The 18,726-nt window shown below is 39.9% G+C and overlaps 2 protein-coding genes across 4 annotated transcripts in view; one reads left to right on the forward strand and one right to left on the reverse strand.

The window, feature by feature from the left end:
• The window catches only part of adam22 (ADAM metallopeptidase domain 22), a 50,906-nt gene extending 35,374 nt beyond the window's left edge, over nucleotides 1–15,532 (forward strand). The window contains exons 11-32 of one of the 3 annotated variants that reach the window (XM_086077549.1): nucleotides 162–328; nucleotides 936–1,020; nucleotides 1,154–1,244; nucleotides 1,436–1,487; nucleotides 3,600–3,699; nucleotides 3,826–3,897; nucleotides 5,486–5,578; nucleotides 5,660–5,740; nucleotides 5,818–5,868; nucleotides 5,935–5,998; nucleotides 6,162–6,267; nucleotides 6,339–6,458; nucleotides 6,533–6,701; nucleotides 7,458–7,569; nucleotides 8,090–8,180; nucleotides 8,357–8,410; nucleotides 8,565–8,765; nucleotides 9,093–9,193; nucleotides 9,262–9,328; nucleotides 10,501–10,590; nucleotides 11,725–11,848; nucleotides 12,918–15,532. In XM_086077549.1, the coding sequence (XP_085933675.1) occupies nucleotides 162–328; nucleotides 936–1,020; nucleotides 1,154–1,244; nucleotides 1,436–1,487; nucleotides 3,600–3,699; nucleotides 3,826–3,897; nucleotides 5,486–5,578; nucleotides 5,660–5,740; nucleotides 5,818–5,868; nucleotides 5,935–5,998; nucleotides 6,162–6,267; nucleotides 6,339–6,458; nucleotides 6,533–6,701; nucleotides 7,458–7,569; nucleotides 8,090–8,180; nucleotides 8,357–8,410; nucleotides 8,565–8,765; nucleotides 9,093–9,193; nucleotides 9,262–9,328; nucleotides 10,501–10,590; nucleotides 11,725–11,848; nucleotides 12,918–12,938 (2,112 nt within the window). In that variant the 3' untranslated portion in view covers nucleotides 12,939–15,532. The remainder of the gene's footprint in view (nucleotides 1–161; nucleotides 329–935; nucleotides 1,021–1,153; nucleotides 1,245–1,435; nucleotides 1,488–3,599; nucleotides 3,700–3,825; nucleotides 3,898–5,485; nucleotides 5,579–5,659; nucleotides 5,741–5,817; nucleotides 5,869–5,934; nucleotides 5,999–6,161; nucleotides 6,268–6,338; nucleotides 6,459–6,532; nucleotides 6,702–7,457; nucleotides 7,570–8,089; nucleotides 8,181–8,356; nucleotides 8,411–8,564; nucleotides 8,766–9,092; nucleotides 9,194–9,261; nucleotides 9,329–10,500; nucleotides 10,591–11,724; nucleotides 11,849–12,917) is intronic. The other 2 variants (XM_086077547.1, XM_086077548.1) reach the window with 2 other exon arrangements.
• On the reverse strand, nucleotides 14,746–18,702 carry gtpbp10 (GTP-binding protein 10 (putative)). Its single transcript, XM_086077557.1, has 10 exons — nucleotides 18,369–18,702; nucleotides 17,651–17,844; nucleotides 17,492–17,583; nucleotides 17,247–17,391; nucleotides 17,092–17,165; nucleotides 16,514–16,566; nucleotides 16,333–16,440; nucleotides 16,124–16,201; nucleotides 15,921–16,044; nucleotides 14,746–15,840 (listed from the first exon to the last, which is right to left on the reverse strand). The coding sequence occupies exons 1-10, from the start codon at nucleotides 18,399–18,401 to the stop codon at nucleotides 15,638–15,640; spliced, it is 1,104 nt and encodes a 367-aa protein (XP_085933683.1). The 5' UTR covers nucleotides 18,402–18,702; the 3' UTR covers nucleotides 14,746–15,637.
• Nucleotides 18,703–18,726: the final 24 nt, after the last annotated feature.

An 18,726-nucleotide genomic window follows, 5' to 3' on the forward strand; every position in this document is an offset into this window, starting at 1 on the left:
AAATACATCATCACGCATCATCATATTTTGGCCCTCCGAGAACCAAATAAGAAAAAAGAAAAAAATCTTCAATATCCTGGTTTTGTGTAGGCTCTTCGGGGACAACAATTGAAGAGCAAACCTCATTGAAATCTTTAAAACGTCCCCTTTGATTTCCCCAGATTTTCAAGGAACAGCTCAATACCCGCATCGTGCTGGTCGCCATGGAAACGTGGTCCGCCGATAACAAATTCAATATTGACGACGACCCCATGGTGACCCTCAGGGAGTTCATGAAGTACCGCAAGGATTTCATCAAGGAGCGATGTGACTCTGTACACCTCTTCTCGTGAGTGCACCCGTTATTCATTTGGACAATGACCTTTTTTTGCAAGTCCACACTGTAAAAAAGAAAGAAAGAAATGTAATGTGCACTGTTATACAAAGATGTTTTTTTTTTGTAGCCCCGAATTATGGAGATTACTTCCGATGAATACTTTTTGTACAAAATTCTGAAAATGCGTTCATTGACTTTATACTGTGATGTTATTCATATAGGAGATGTCAAATCAGAATTTAATATGCTGTTAGTTCCAGTTTTTATGATTGTTCCTATATACCACTGATTTGTATCACTGTTATCCTGTACTGATGACAACTAGTATTAGTAGTACTTGCAGTAGTAATTAGTATGACAGAAAATATCATATTTTGCCATAATTGTGATTAAGAAAATGTTTTAGTCACAAACACTAATATATAAAAAAAAAAAGTTAAGTATTTAATTTGTCCCACTAAAGTCACTTATCTCTACATTTAGTCGTTTTTCAGGTTTGCATTAGGTCCAATTTGAATGATTTTGACAACACCTCAATAGTTTTGAAATACAAATCAATTCAATTCTGTGACTGATGCTTATTGTTGACTGATTTTCGTTTCAACGTTTCTCTTATCAGAGGGAACCGTTTTCACAGCAGCTGGGGCGGCGCTTCCTACATGGGAGGAGTTTGCTCCCTCACCAAAGGGGGAGGTGTCAACGAGGTAACCGTGGAACTTAGCGCATCTGATCGCAATGTTCATTTCTCTGAACTTCGGAGTAAGCGCTGGACTTCTGATGATCTTCAGACTAATCCACTCTTTGTGTCGTTGTTGTCCATTTGTCTCCCTTTATCAGTATGGGAAAACAGATGAGATGTCTATAACGCTGGCTCAGTCCCTGGGGCAGAACATTGGCATCTTCTCTGATAAGAAGAGGATCCTTAATGGTGCATTGCCCCCACTTCAATCCATCATTTATAACCCTTCTGAAGTTCTGATGTACATCACATAGTGTATATGCAACCACAATTTCTTCAACAATTGAAACCTTTTTTTTTTTCTTATTTAAGATATGTTGCATTTCTGATTTTTTTTCTACTACTACTTCTCATTATATGTGGGGTTTTTTTTTCTACAGGAGAGTGCAAGTGTGAGGACCGTTGGACAGGCTGCATCATGGATGATGTTGGGTAAGAAAAAATAATGAAGACACATATCAAAAGTAAAAATATATATATATATAGTGCTGCAATTAGAGAACTCACCACTAGGTGTCAGCCCAACTATTCTCTCTAGTCTCTCTCATCATGTTTCTACAGTACTTAACGACACAGTGTTTAGTGTTCTTTCATAATGCTATGTCAAACAAAACATGTAACTTTGTGTGTCATTGTGATTCTGTGTTGTGCGTTGCTGTCACTACCCGCTCTTAAATACTTCTTGCGCTTCCCCTCTATCCCAAATGGGACAGCAGGTGAGCAGAAGCCTGGCTAGAACGTTGCTTGTGCTCTTCTGACCCGCGGCCTTGGCACAAATGGTTGTCAGCCATCACAACCAAACGTCTCTCTGTTTGTTCAAATGATGTGAACAAATACAGTCTTGACGTGCCTTTGAGTTTATACTGACTGTATTTGGTTGGCATCATCTCGTTGAACAATAACTGTCATTTATGTTATTGTATAGTATTCTACATCGAGTGGACACTTCATTAGGGATACCTAATCTTATATGAGATGCAATAGAAATATCCCGCCTACTAAACGTGGTAACTGAGTTTGAATGATGCTGTCACAAATTCGCAAAGGTATTTATTCAACACTATGCTTATTATTGTGTGGTGTAGAATCACATTATATTGCAAAACACATTTCTAATATTGTTAAACAAAAACCTCTCGAGCAGTGTCAATCAAAACTGATCATTTTTATCTTTGTAAGAGCAGGATTTTATTTTTTTTTGTATTGGATCTCATTAGTTGGTGCAGGTGTACCTAATGATGTGGCCTGACTCTATGTTTTGTCTTTGAGCTAATGTCGGTAGCCAGTTAGCTTAGCATTAATTTGTTTTCCGTATTTCCTCAAATAGTGGCTGTTCCTCTAGACGCCGTGACCCAATTAGTCACTGAACACTTAATAATAGTGTACATTGTGTACATAAAGTCATGATATAATTCAGTATTATTTGAAGAATTACTGTAAACTGATTTGTGCCACATTTTTTGCTTTAATTCAATGGAGATTAGGCTGCTCCTTCTGGTGTGCGCAGCTTGGCCACTTGGGGGCAGTGTAATTTATGGAGAGTAGCCGCAGTTCTATTTGTTGTTCTTCGCAAAAGATAAGGAAGGTATGTCTGTGGGTTTTGTTGTAATGTCTGTCCAGTTGTGTTGCTTGCCATGTGTTTACGCCGCACAGGTAGAAAAAGAAAAAGAAAATCTTGTAATGTAGCATGCGCTAAAGTAGGCCACAAATTTTGCCTGCAAGTTAAAGCAAAAAATATATAAATAAATCATCGAAAGGCACCGCTCTAATTTGCTCCTCCCCATCAGCAGCTCAGCCACTATTTGTGAAAATGCTGTACTTAAGGTAGCCTGACATTGGTCTTCTCATCTTTTTCCATTTCTTGTCTCGTCCATGTGTAGTCGATTGATACTGTCTGCAATGTCAGTCTCATCATAAATACGACCCAACTGATAACTCTGACACTCTCTGCCCCCCCCCCCCCCTCGATTGGGTTCCCATCCAGTTCAGTACACCTGCTAGCTATGACATCACGTGAAGAGGTCATGTGACAGAGCGAGCGCTCTGCCATCTGTCCTCTGCGCCCTCTCAAATCGACTCAGTGGTATTTCAGACACTTCAATGTATTCAACGAGCGAGCTCAGCCATGTCCATTGACGCCAGCTTCCTTTTTTACTCCGCAGCGCCTGCATGTCTGAACAGCCTAACTCCTCTCACTGTTCTGTTTTCACAGGTTTAGCTACTGTGTGCGCGCGTGTACGTGTCTGTGTGTGAGAGTTAGTGACACGTTTCATGGATTTCTGTTTTTGTTTCCCTATTTTTGTGTCGATTGCCGTTTTTCTGAGTATTGATGAAAACCACATAACTTATGGAAGGGATATTCAATAACTGTTCAAATGACAAGTTCGTTACTATGACTATTAGAATCAATTGAATATCACTAATTCTGTTCCCGGCTCTGTAATTATCTCTACATATGCGTCGTAGAAAGGAATCTCCTCTTAGTTGTGACAAATAATAACATTTATGGTATGGGCCCGAACATGCTGTTGTTGTGCTGAACAGCTTCTACCTGCCCAAGAAGTTCTCCGACTGCAACGTGGAGGAATATTACAACTTCCTAAACAGTGGTGGAGGAACCTGTTTGTTCAACAAGCCCTTCAAAGTATGTCTTCTATACAATATCACAAAACAAGATATGCTACATCCATATTCAAATCCTAGATAGAAAATGTTTCAACCTTGGAGATCTTCTTTTATTATTAATATTCTTCTTCTGTTTGTTCTTCAGCTGCTGGACCCTCCCGAATGCGGTAATGGCTTTGTGGAGCCAGGGGAGGATTGTGACTGTGGCAGTCCAGTGGTGAGTTGCTGGCAATAAATACATATAATGTAAATATATTTATATATCACGGAAGCGTATTGCATTCACTTGAAAAAAAAAACCTCCTGTTTTTCTGAGTAATTTTTTTGGGGAGGGTTTTTTTTTCATTTTCTGAATATTTTTATCTGTTTTACTGAATTTTTTTCTGTCAAAAAAATATTCAGAAAAACAGGCTGAAAACAAATATTCAGAAAAACAGGAGGAAAAATTATTCAAAAAAAATGGAAAAAAATAATTCCGAAAAACAGAGTTGGTGTTCTGTTTTTTGGAGTAAATAATTTTTTTTTACCTCTGAACTTCAAGTGACTTGTTGTAGACTCGCTAATAGCGGAAGCTGACACTTTCCCGCATACATATGCAATAAGATGGTCATGTTTACTTACTGGCTCTCAATAAAGGAATGAATGTGTATACTGTATTGTGGTTTGTTCTCTAATCTCTGAGGGAAAAACATTTTAAAAAAAATAATCTGAAAAACTGAAAATAATATTCTGAAAAACAGAGGAAAATATTTTTATTTCATTTTCATTTTTTTAAATATTTATATATATATATTTATTTATTTTTTTACTGAAAAAAAAACCACACAAAAAAAACCCAAAGCTCCCCCCAAAAATTTGTCAAGAAAATAGGACTTTTTTTTTCAAGTGAATGCAATATGCTTCCGTAATATATTATGTAAATATGGACAAAATATGTGCTTATATCTGCTTTTTTTTTTTTTTTAACACTTAAGTACATCATAGTATCCTTAGACTTCATTTTTCTTCATTAATTTCTCTGTGTATGTATAAAAGATTTCAAATGAACAGACTCATAAATAAAATAACCATTCAAGCATGTCACAAAACTGCTAAACAGCAAACCAACATTGAGTGCAAGAACTCATTTTGTGCATTTTTTCCGACAATAATCACAAAAAATTCAAAATCTGCCCAAAAAATATTCCTACTCCTACTACTCACTTTGTAGTATAGTCCAGTATAAGATCCGGTGCAAGCACAGCTAAGCCATGTCTGCCATCTAGTGGTGAGGTGTGATATTACAACTAAAACTAATCTCCAATTAGCCTACTGTACCAAAAAAAATACAGTGGAACACAGCTATTTGCAGGGGTAATGGACCTGGCCAGCCTGTGGATACATTTTTTTTTGCGTATAATTGATGTCTATTAAAAACGCATTGACAATATAGTTTTATTTCTTATTTTTTAACCACCCCAAATTCTTCTTTAAATATATATTTACCATGAAAAACTGGTTTGCTCCCTCCGAAAAGAAGAAAAGAAGAAAAAATGTACATTGAAAAAAAAATCTGAATGAGTCTGCGGGTGCGAACCGCCAGCTGCCTATCCTGCTCTACAGGGTTAACTTTGTAATAATTAGTGGTTTGGTGATGGCCTAATTACCCAGCAACAACATAATACAGTGTCAGACTTAACGAGGCATGATACATGATTAAAATTTGCCCACAATGTTGTCTGATGAAATACTATAAAAAATCAAATGTTAGGTGAAATAACCATTTCAATGAATCAGTTATCAAAAAGCTGCTCTCTTTTTACCAGGAGTGTGCAAAAGAGGGAGAGAACTGCTGTAAAAAGTGCACCCTAACTGAAGGCTCTAAATGTAGCAACGGACTCTGCTGCAACAACTGCCAGGTTTGGAAACAAGTCGCTCCCAACCCCGTCTTTGTGAAGTATCCCGCCGTGCACCGTGATGTCATTCTTACGCTCCCGCAGATGGAATTCATGGGGGTCGTGTGCCGAGATGCAGTGAATGACTGTGACATTCCTGAAAACTGCACAGGAAACTCCAGCCAGGTGAGCGCAAGCAGCCTCGAAGCCAAATTCTCAAGTAAAGAGATGTTTATGAGGTGTGTTTTTTGTTGTTTTTACAGTGTCCACCAAATGTGCATAGGATGGATGGTTACACGTGTGAAAAAGACCAGGTGAGCCATCTGAACTGTTTTGAACATTTATGTAAACTTTCTTGACGTGTGATTTTCCCTCTTTAGGGCCGCTGCTTTAATGGGAGATGCAAAACGAAAGACAAGCAGTGCAAGTACATTTGGGGAGAGAGTAAGTCTAATATGGTAATAGTAAATATTTCTGTGTTGACGTTTATGTAAGTGTCCATTGTCATGCACGCGCAAACCTGCAACCTTTCAGCACTCAAGCCAAATCTCCCGCATGCTCGGTTCATGAAGTGTACTCTCAATCTGACTTTATGTTTATTGTCCAGAGGCCACGGCGGCTGATAAGTTCTGTTACGAGAAGCTCAACATCGAGGGCACCGAAAAGGGCAACTGTGGGCGGGACAAAGACATGTGGATCCAGTGTAACAAGCAGTAAGTTTTTCTGTGCGCGTGACTCTTACCGGCGCTCCATTCCACTCTTATTTGCACCTTTTGTGATTCAGGGATGTTCACTGCGGTTACCTGCTATGCTCCAACATCTCGCCCGCTCCTCGACTGGGAGAACTGCAGGGAGGCTTGACCTCCTTTTCAGTGGCAAGACATAGCGCCTCTCTGGATTGCAGGTATGCAGCCGGTTGCTAACCATGTAGTTAGAACGCAAAACCCAGGCCGAATTGACTGTGTGTGCGCATGTCAGCGGTGCTCACGTGCTGATCGACGGAGACACCGACCTGGGCTACGTGGAGGACGGCACGGCGTGCGGGACGGAACGCATCTGTTTCAACCACAAGTGTCTCCCCATCCAGCAGTTCAACTTCAGCACCTGCCCCGGGACCACCGACAAAAGCATCTGCTCGGGACACGGGGTAATGAGCATTCACACATTATCATCATCAACTAGCTACAATGGCGGAGTGTGAGTTTGCTGTATTATATTATATTATATTATATTATATTATATTATATTATATTATATTATATTATATTATATTATATTATATTATTTATTTTTTATTTGACTGTGAATTGTTTTTTTTTATAGGGGGACAGAAAGAAGTAAAAAATTATTATACCTGCCCGATATATTATATTATATTATATTATATTATATTATATTATATTATATTATTATACTACTGTATTTTACATTTTTTTAAATTTTATTTCACCCTAAAAAAACCTGATAGGGGGACAGAGAGAAGTAAAACTTGTGACACCTGCCCGATATATTATATTATATTATATTATATTATATTATATTATATTATATTATATTATATTATATTATATTATATTATATTATATTATATTATATTATATTATATTATTATACTACTGTATTTTTTATTTTATTTTATTTTATTCCACTCTAAAAAAAACTGATAGGAGGACAGAAAGAAGTACAAATTAGGATATTATATGATATTATATGATATTATATGATATGATATTATATGATATTATATGATATTATATGATATTATATGATATTATATGATATATGATATTATATGATATTATACTAATAACTGTCCAGCACCAAAATCATATCTCTCCAAATCCATGGAATGGTCAGCAGTCGTTGAGATGTTGTTATGAGTCGTGATTTCATTTGCGTACAGGTGTGCAGCAATGAGTTGAAGTGCGTGTGTTACCTGGGCTGGGCCGGAGACGACTGCAACTCCACGTCGCCTCTCAGCTATCTCGTGGTGGGACCCACAGCCTCTGTTTCAGGTAGCACTCCCCCTTTTTTGCCCATGTATTTGCTACTCTCTTCCTCTCATCCACGTTTGACTTTGATTTAGTCCCCCTCAAACACAACACCTCATTTCTAATATGTTGCTCTGTTTGATTATTTCATGCTTTTTGTTCATTGTTCATCACCATTCATTCTTTATGTTGTTTTTTTTACACACGTTCTTTGTCAACAGGCCGATGTCTGACGGAGTGACTTGAGGTTAGATTTATTTTGAGTTTGTTTTTTTTTTGCTTGTAATTTCCTGATTCTTCCTCATCCTACCATCCCAAATTCGAATTTACTGAATGAACATGTGCCGTTTTCAATGTCAACCCTGAATAGGAACCCTACAATAGAACGAACTAAGATCGTAGTGCCCTCTTTTGCTCCGCTGACACTCTCCTTGCCAAGTGTGTGTCATGTGTGGTTTTATTTGTCGTCTAATTGCTTGAAACTGCAAAGACAATAGCTCAATTGTGTCTCCACAAACCCCCCCCCCCGGTCCTTGTGCGTCAGGCGTCACCAGTACCAACATCATCATCAGCGCCATCGTCGGCTCCATCCTCTTCCTCGCCCTCATACTGGCTGTGACGGCCTGGTGCTACAAGTGAGTGACTATGCGACACATAGCTACTTTTTTTTTTTTTTTACAACAGCCACTTTATTAGGTACACATGCACATCACGTAGGCTTTGAGCTGTGATAATAATAAACGCGGGCATGATGCAACAAATTTGGCAACGGTCGTGCTCCAGCGCTGAGTAACGGTCCGCCTCTTCACAGGAGCTACAAGCAGCGGTGCTACGTGGAGTCGGAGGTTCGCCGAAGATTCTGCCGGTTTGCACACTCGACAATATTTTACATTCGTGATGTGTGTTATTCTCGATGTGCTGTGAAAAAAAAAAAAAACATTTTGGGCAGGTCAGGGGAAATAAACAAAACAAATATTCAATGCATGCATAGCACATCACATTGTCTGTCGTGTGCGCAGACAAATGCCGCCAGGCGAATACGTGACAAAGCCGAGCGACGCCGATTCTTTCTACAGCGACATGCCGCCCGGCGTGAGCACAAACTCGGGCTGCAGCTCCAAGAAGAGGTCAGCGTGTCTGTCGCACCTTCAGATATGCGCCCTGTCCTTCACTCCTTCCATCCCATCCATTACACAGAACATCTCACTGTTTGGCTTCAGGTGTGCCATCTCGCCATCTTTCATATTCATTCACTCGCTATTATGTGTGTCAATGTGTGTAAACAGTACCATCAGCGCCTTCGTTGGCCGGCAGGTCAGTCACATCTTTGTATCATCACGCTTTATAGATGTCAGTCTTCTCTTTTAGTGCAGTGAAACGTCTAGGTATTGTTTCGCAACCTTTGTAAAATTGTTGTCATCTGATTTATGACTTACCTGTATGTTTATGCCACTATTCTATTGTATGAATGGCAACAGGTGGATGCACAGGTTCATTGTAGCTTCTATCATCTAGTTGAAAAAAAAAATGTAAATTGTTCTGCGTAGATCTAACGGCCTGTCCCACTCATGGAGTGAGAGAATCCCAGACGCCAAACACATCTCAGACATTTGTGAAAACGGGCGACCAAGAAGCAACTCGTGGCAAGGTAATAACTCAACAAATGCTGCAGAAGGTCGTCCCTCTCAAACGCGTGATGGCTTTTTCTATCACCAGGAAACATGAGCGGCCATCGCAAGAAACTGAAAGGAAAGAAGTTCCGCGCTCGCTCGAACTCCACAGAGTAAGTTACCCATGATGGGCGGTGGTGAGCTCATAAATAATAATAATAATCTGACTTAACAATGGCCCACCAAGCATTTATTATTTATTATTATTTATTATTATTACAAAATCCAATAATTTGTATTACATTCATTCTTTTTTCCCTAAAATGTTTTTTTTTTTATTCAATATTGAATGAGTTTAGTACTGAATATTGATTCATTAAATTAAATTAATTAAACAATTTTACATCTTAAATTTTATGTATTTTATTAAATAGTTGTTAGATAAATTAGAGTAACATTTTGGTTACTTACATTTTAAAACTAAAAATGATTATTTTACACAGATTTTTGTCCGTTTTGTCACCTATCGTTGTTTTCCCAGTCTTGGTTTAAATGGTTACTTTAATTTCTTACTATTACAATAATATATATTTTTTTATTATAATTAAATGTCAGGGAAATCCTAACTTCATTTGTAGTTAATCGGAGGTGGAAGGTGTGTGCTAACTTCCATTTAACATGGATTTTAATCTGATTGGCTAATTCCCAACACAGCCTCAACCCAGTTTTAAGAGGGTGTGCACACTTGTGCAACTACCTCATTTCAGTTTCATTTTTTATATTTGTATTTAATTCATTCACTTGAGTAGTACATGTTTGGTTTAAAAAGTTTTAGAATGATGCATCTTGGTCTCATTTTACCTGGCAGGGGTGTGTAGACTTTTCATGTCCACTATAGGTGCATCGAATAAAATGCCTTGTGAGCATATTTGGTCTCAGGTGTTGTTATTTACCGTATGCCTGCGAATGCACCGTGATGACGACCGTGTGCACGGGCTGTTTGGCATCGCAGGGAGCGTGCGTCTCTTTGCATTGCAAGCATGTTGGCGACAATGGAATGATGTCATGACATAGCCCAGCCTTGGAATGCACAATGCAGGGTGCCGTGTGTGTGCGTGTGCGTGTATATGTGTGTGTGATTTTTTTTTTTTCATCATGGAGTTCATCCACTGTCCAATTGCATCGTGCTGTCTGTTCAGGATGTCTCTGCTCTGCTCTTTTAAAATGTCTCCTCTTCCTTTCGCCCTCCCATCACTCGTACCTTCCTTTTCTATCCTTTCATTCTTTCATTCCCTCTCCTCTCCTTGTTTGTGTCTATCACCCTCTCCCCTGACCCCTCCCACAGGTATTTAACCCCTCACGACAAAACAGACTATTATGATGTAACTAAATGGGTAGAAGATGTGAATGAAAACACGCAAGGACGGTTCCTTAGGTATTATCTCAGATTGTGTCCTGCTTGTCTAGAACCCCTCGTCCTCCTCTTCCTTCCCGTCACTTTCTTTGCTTTCATCTGTGGCTTGGCCAAGCTAGTTGAAAACAATAATAATAATTAAAAAAAAAATCTGTTCCAGTAAGGAGATGCTGCTAAGCATAAAACAATTATTATGTTTTATTTTATTTTGGGTCTGGCTCTCTCGCTTTTTTATGTTGATCCAAAATGTCCATTTATGTGTAATATGAGTGTTAATGTTACATATTCACCTTTTGCTGCATGTTCATCGTTGTGGCGTCAAGTGTGCGTGCGTGCGTGTGCGTGCGTGTGTGTCAGCCCAGTGTGACAGTGTGTCACTGTGCGCCCCCTTTGACCAACAGCAGGTCGCCACTCTGAACGCTGTGCCCGCTACCACATAGTTTCCATAACAACAGCGGAGAGATGTTGAAGTGCGGATGAGTGCTTCCCATTCACTTTTGCCTTCTTAACTGGCGAAGAAGTGCCCCTTGAATTTCATTACAAAAAAGGCATTATGTGGAATTTTAAACTCAATTAATTCATTCTCCGAATGGCTGCCTTATTTACTAAACAGTATAGCGGGATTTAAATAAAGTCTCAAATTTCTTTAACATTACATTTTAGGTGTTAAACTGTGCTCTTTTGGAATACAAATGTTGAAATCAAGTCAGTTAGTATCGTCCCCCTCGTCTCTCTCCTCCACTATGCCGATGGCTCAGGTTCATTGTGGCTCCTTGACTTGTCATGTCTTCCTTTGAGGCTGCTCTCGCTCTTTTCCCAGCACTGCTCTGGTGTCCTCGCACTCAGCACTCCTCACATTGCATCACACGCTTGAGGAATGATGAGGCTGTGAACTACAAAAAAGAAAAAGAAAAAAGTGTGAAGCATGATGTGAGGGAACACGAGGGCAGCCACACTGCTGGGAACTGGCCTGCTCTCTACTATACTAAGGTTGCCCATACAAGCTGATGATGATTTGCCATGTGTGCGCTTCTGCTGATGAGCCATAGCAGCGTTTAGGGGCAACCTTCCACGTTTTTTTTTTTTTTTTAAATACGAACCGCTACTCTTAGTTTTTGATTATGGAACTGATGTCGTTTATTCTTATCCCTGCAGGACCCTTTCTCCCGCCAAGTCTCCCACTTCTTCTACGGGATCCATTGCATCCAGCAGGAGATACCCTTACCCCATGCCTCCTCTGCCCGACGACCAGCGGAAAGCAAACAGGCAGAGCGCCAGGGTCAGTTGCACAGTCTGTCTAAAAGAAAAACAAACGCATGGGCTGACCATAAGTAAAAATATCACTGTATCAAATTTGCAGCTTGAAAATGTTTAAAAAAGGAAGGAAAGAAAGAAGAAAAGAAAGGAAAGAAGGAAAGAAATTAAGAAGGAAGACAACAAGGAAAGAAAGAAAGAAAGAAAGAAAGAGGGAAGGAAGGAAAAAGGAAAGAAAAAAGGAAATAAAGAAGGAAAAAAAGGAAAGAAATAAATCAATTAAGAAATCAATTAAGAAATCAATTAAGAAATCAATTAAGAAATCAATTAAGAAACCAATTAAGAAATCAATTAAGAAATCAATTAAGAAATCAATTACGAAATCAATTACGAAATCAATTAAGAAAGAAGGAAAGAGAGAAGGAAAGAGAGAAGGAAATAGAGAAGGAAATAGAGAAAGAAAGAAAAAGAAAGAATGAAAGAAAAGGTTCAATCAAACCCCCCCCCCCCTGTGAACACAATCTATTTTATTTGTCAACAAAATATAGAATTTGGTACATTACGAAACATGCATGCACTTGAAAGTTTAAATAAGTACATAAATGTTAACATTCTTATTCAGTTTTAGTAAGTCACAGTGTTCCATCACTGGTGAGGTATTTTGAGAACAGACCTGTGTGCTACTCATGTTGTACTTGGGGCTAACCAGTACCCGCGGGTACAAATATTTTTCTTATGACGATGCTTTGTATTGCTCACTTCCCTCCTCCTCCTCCATGCCCCTCTTTGCTCGCTGAGGAGAAAGAAGAAGAAAAAATGACTGACCCCCCAATAACTTCCAAAAGGCAGCTTGTTTACTCAACTCTACAAGCAGCCAATCATATTATACCCTGCTCAGAAGTCCTATCAGCTCATTACCGGTGACGGACAATATTAGCAATGATTGAAACCTTGACTTTTTAAAACCATAGTAAACCATCAAACCGTTAATCGGCCCTTGCGTCCTCACTGGTACAATATGAACAATTCAATGAATTAAATTCCATGCAAAAAAATGACTGACATACATAGCTCTATTTTGATCTTCTGTGCAGCTGTGGGAGACGTCAATATAAGCAGAGGAAACCACATTGTCATGAGGTGAAAACACACTCGCACACAACCGTCAAACAAAATGGACTCCGAACATAAACCAGGATGAGCGACAAGCATGTCATCATTCAAGACGCCGGATGAACCACGGGCGGCGCAGAACTGGAGCTCAGAACTACTACCCTCCTCCCCCCCATCCCAAAAAAACCTTGAGCCAACCTTTCGAACCCTACCCTTGTGGTCTACACATCTGCATCACTGGATCAAATGGAGCATTTGTGAGTACAAACATTGAATGCATGAAGCAGCTCCAAAGGACAATTTTTGGACACAACGCATGCGAGGGGGGCACACAGTTTCACAACATCTCTCTTTTTCCATTCTAACTAACAATATTGCATCATCGCTCATAAAAATGGAAGATGAACACGCATCGTCCTCCTCGCTGTATGTTGTGTACATATGTAAAGCAAACTGCACTTCTTCTTCTTTTTTTTTTTTATTGCTGTATGACGACTTAAGTCATTCGCCAACTCTACATTTTCAAATAGAATGTACAAATATATTTGGTCCACTTAGAGGGAAACATTTAGACCGGTTCTCAAATTTTTTGGGTCCAGGGGAGACATTTTTCCAAGGACCTGTTCATAATCCGGGCCGCGAACCACGGATTGAGACACCCTTGAATAGCCTTCTGTCCCATTGTGTCATGCGTTTGCCGTTTGGTATATCACTCACTCATTGTGTTACATCCTTTATTAATAAGTCCACCCTTTGCTCGGACCGTCATCCCTTTTTAATGCACATTGGAGTGAGTATGTCCATTTCTTAGCATTGTGACTGAGTGACTTAAATAATGATTGACATCTAGCACGTGGGTAAAAATCCAGCCAATGAAAGGTAAAGTTGGACCATGAAGGAAGAGATAAAGGAATAATACATGCCATTGTGTGGGCACAGCAATGTTAAAATGCAGTGGAACTTGTGTTACTTTTTGTTGTATTTATCTCATATTTTAACTGATTTCGAAAATGTAAGAAATTACTCAGAAAAAAAGTGGACCACGCAAGTTAAACAAACATATTCACAAAATTGTATTCTCCCACAATGTCTGTTGTAGTATCAAGACTGACCTGTGGGAGGCAGCATGGTGGCTAATACAGGCAGAAAGAAGTGTCATAGAAGAAGAAATAAGAGCAGCTATGCTAACTATTAGCCCTTGTCTAAAATGTGGTTACAAACGCTGTCATTATTGTTGCGGTGAATCACTTAAGACACATTTATAAACACTCAACACAACTACTCAGATTGTTTCTTAAAATGGTAATCTTTCCATTTCACGACTCAATCGAGAGAGTTTTTTTTAGCTAGCTAATCTAGCTAGCATTCTTGCCCGTGGCTAGCGCAACTCGACCAATGACCACACAAGAAACACAATCGGGCATTTTCTGATCACGGAAAAATAACTTGCGACACCCCCCACATCACAAGATAAGACTCTCGCTCTCCTTTTGTGGTACCACGTTGTCACAAGAATGTAACTGAAATGTATTCGTAGCCATTGTTGAGTTTTAACATGAATGGGAAACTTTCCTCTTAAAGTCCTCCAAGGGCCATACAAATTTTTATGAAAGAACGTTATCAAACAACGATTAGAGATGATTTGTGACAATTGCATGGCGGTCGGATCAAACGCTCTTTGGCCCACGGGTCATGGGTTCCCCACCGCTGGACTGTGCTGTACAGAGCTTGCGAGGACCAACAAACAGCATGACAGTTTATAGTTACCGAGGTATTTCTCTACACGAACCATAACTGGAAACGAGCATGTCCAAGAAACACTTTTGCCTAATTTTATTGTCTTTAAAGGTCAATGATGAGATCCAAAAAGTGAAGGAGAAAAAAAAAGGATTGGTTTGCTATCTTAACATGGGAATTTAATTAAACAAAACATAATTTATAGTTTGTACAGTAATTGTGTCATTTTGTTTAGCACATTTGTAATTCATGTCTGCATTAGGCTTTAGCGTTAATATGAAGGGCACCCTACTGGATTAATATTGCGGCCACTGTAGTATATTTTTGATTAAGTACCTTTGTATTCTTGGCATTATGTACAGCAGCAGTGGTTCACTGAGTAATGAAGTGCTTTATTGTATTTATGTTATGTTTATTGGTCCAGAGGCCTGGCTCCTCCTTTACTGCTTGTTGACTATGAATGAGATTTGCCTTCAACTGCAGCTCTTCATCATCTTCAACATCACAAGCTTTTAATGTTAATAATAATGACGATTGAAAATGCGTTGCATTCAGTGAGATGTGTTTTGTCTTGATGTCATGTACGAAAATTCACCCGTCGGACACACGCAGGACTGTCTGTCCATTGAATGTATTCCTGGAGGACTCCAAGCATCAACACGTCAGTCGCGTCCTTTCATTTAAAAAGGAAGACATTAGCCCCACTCGTCGTTCCTGTAAGGACACTTGTCTTTTGTTTGTGAATTATTACTGCCTGTATGCTGTACAGACGGATGCAAAAATCAAACCCCCTATTTTCTTCCCTCCTAATTATTGTGTATTGTAATATTTAATATAAAATAAATCTTTCTTCGACACATTTGTTCACTGATATTTTACTGATGTGTTTTGACTAAACACGTTACATGTTGGAAGTCCGCTGCATAACGTCCACAACTGGTCCACGTTTGTGACGTCTGCCTATTTATTGCGAGTGCTGCCTCAGGAGCTGCAGTCTTTGTTGTCGAAGCTCCTCAGTTGCCTCCGAGGCTTCTTCCTCCAGCGACTCCCGGATGAAACCTTTCAAGCGGTCCACGCCGAATCCGGTGGCGGCGGAGACGGGAAAGACGTGCCTGAACGCCATGTGACTCTTCGGTGTCATGTCGTCCGGTAACGTATGGCAGAACTCTGCATCACAGACACCGTTTTTTATTTATTTATTTATTTTACGTTAGTTCAACAAGTTTATCGTCGACGAAAGTGCTTACTTTCTGGGTTGAGAAGTTGCTCCGTCAGCTCTTCCAGTTTGTGGCCCGCATCTGGCAGATCCATCTTGTTGACCACCAGTAGAGCTGGTTTGCTCACAAGCTCCTCCTTGAACAACTCGAGCTCCTGGAAAGCAAATATGCAACAACGGCTCAGGATGAACGTCCAAGAGGAGAAGAGAAGAAGAACGCCTGGCGAGTGTGACCTTGGTGAGCAGCTGCACGGCTTCAAAAGCCGACCTGAACGGCGTTTGGCTTGCGAGCTGGAAGCCGCAAACGTCCACCTGAAAAGCAAACCGTCATCACTGACAGAACAAGAACATGACCACAAAATATCTTCCATCATAAATGTAAACAAACCAGAACATATTGTGTTGATTTTTAACCCCTGATGATGTATTAATATCTCACAAACCACAAACAGCAGCTGCTTGGTTCTCTCCACATGCTTGAGGAACTTGTGGCCCATCCCTTTGTTCATGTGAGCGCCTTCGATTAAGCCCGGGAGGTCCGCGACAGAAATCTAGACCAGCCACAAGCACGTCAGCACTGAGCGCAACTTGAAACATCAACGAATGATTGGGAAGTTTTCATACCTGCTTGTGGTCCTCGTACATTAATTTTCCAATCTGGGGCTTCAAAGTGGTAACTGCAAAAAAAATAATAAAAATAAACGTCACTTGTAGCTATTAACTCATTCACTGCCATTGACGGCTATAGACGTCAAAAATTCATTTTAACAATTTCTGTAACTTTTGTTAAGAGTATGAAACCCTAGATTTTTTTATTGTACATTTAGAACAAAAATAAAATTTGTGATTAATCGTGCGTTAACTAGTGAAGTCATGCAATTAATTAAACTTTCAAAAATGTAATCGCCTGACACGATTTAAAAAAAGAAAAGATAATTAAAATTTAGGGGCGTTTTTTAAATCGTAATTATTCGCATGACTTCACTAGTTAACTCACGATTAATCACATATTTTATATCTGTTCTAAATGTACAATCGTTTTTTTTTCTAGGTTTTCATACTCTTGTTAACAAAAGTGGGAAAATAAATGTTAAACTAATAGAAATAGTTCAAAAGAATTGTTGACGTCTATAGCCGTCAATGGCAGTGAATGAGTTAATATAGGCAAGTTGATTACTGGCATATATTCACAGTGCACTCACAAGGGTAGCTGGCTATCTCAGGGGTTGCGTTCGACAAAACCGTCAGCAGAGACGACTTCCCCGCATTTGGGAACCTGATGGAGAGGAAAGTTCTTTAAAAGCCACTTTGTGAGATGATGAAAATGTTAAAACAGCCTCTGATGTTGTGCACTCACCCCACCAGGCCCATGTCAGCGATGAGTTTCAGGTCCAGTTGGATCTGCCTCGACTTGCCTTTACTGGGCAGGAAGACGGAGGCGAACGTGCCTCCGTGGCCTCCTTTGGCCACCAGCACACGATCACCGTCAGCATTCAGTTCTCCTGATGGGGGCAGCGACACAATCACACAGTGAGGCCATCGAATATTTGTGCTAAGACAAAATAAGAATGTTCATATGAAATGAGGCAGCTTTTCACCTACCAAGTATCCTGCCATTATCAGTGGCAACTGTGACACCAACAGGAACCAAAATATCGGTGTCCTTCCCTCTCTGTCCTTTCAAGGAACGCACACTATTGAGAAAACAAAAGCTCATATTAGCCAAATAAACACGTTAGCATCCTTATTAAAACCTCCCACCTGCTGTTGGATCCTACGTCGGCTGCAAAGCGTTTTTGAGGGTACTTGTCCTTGACCTTTTTTAAGGTCATGCTCTTTGTGGCGACCGCCCAAACGTCTCCGCCGTCTCCTCCGTGGCCCCCAAGGCGGGGCAAGCCCATGCCGCCGGCGCCGCCGCAGACATACAGTCGCAGGTTGTCCACAAAGTTTCCATACTGGAAATGAGACACGTCATGGAATACAAAACTACACTTTTATCATCAGTATGATCCATGTTATTTAATAAAATTTGACATTTTAATGTGCCATTTTATTGTAGGCAGCCAAGGCAGACCTCTGCTTAAACATGTTGTCCAATCAACATATTAACCCCCCCACCCCCCAAAAAAAGGAAACCTGAATAATAATTACACGATCTGTTCAGGTTAACTACGGTTGTAGCCGAATGTAACAGAGGTGGCCAGCATCATAAGATGCTTTTTTGTTTGTCAAAATACGACTAAACCATTGTTTTAAGAATGTGACAATAAGTCTCCTTCAACGGTTAAATGCGTACACGGTAGTTTTCTTTAAAAAATAAATAAATACAGTAAACACACCTCTTACCCGGTTAGCATTGTGTCATCGTCTGACAACTCAAGGCTGACAGTTTAGCCAGCCTAGTTAGCCACTTGCTAACAAACGCTTACAATTATTTGCGAATCAGCGAGGATGCATTTGATTGCTCAGTAATACTTACTTTACGGAAGCAAATTCTACACAGGTGCACCATCTTTATGAAGCGGTTAGCCGCTTGCTACAAACATGCTAGCAGCTACTCGTGCGCTAGGACAGCGAATGACTTGGAAGGGGCGGGGATGCTCCTCCACGGACCCATACGACAAGATGCGATCACGTGATTTTGTTAGCCTGCTAGAAGCGATGCCGCGCGAGGGTATTTAATGCAAAACCATTCAATTAATAGGCGAGTTGGGCGGTTCTAAAAGGGTTCAAATGTATAAGCACACTCATTTAAAACGTACACTCAATGACCAAAAAGCTTTCAAGTAAATTTGCTTTATGGTTACATGTTAAACGTAGCCACTTTCCTGAACACG

The sequence above is a fragment of the Leptonotus elevatus genome, chromosome 6 (assembly GCF_054856555.1).
Source record: "Leptonotus elevatus isolate MCC_2025b chromosome 6, RoL_Lele_1.0, whole genome shotgun sequence".
NCBI classification, from domain to species: domain Eukaryota; kingdom Metazoa; phylum Chordata; class Actinopteri; order Syngnathiformes; family Syngnathidae; genus Leptonotus; species Leptonotus elevatus.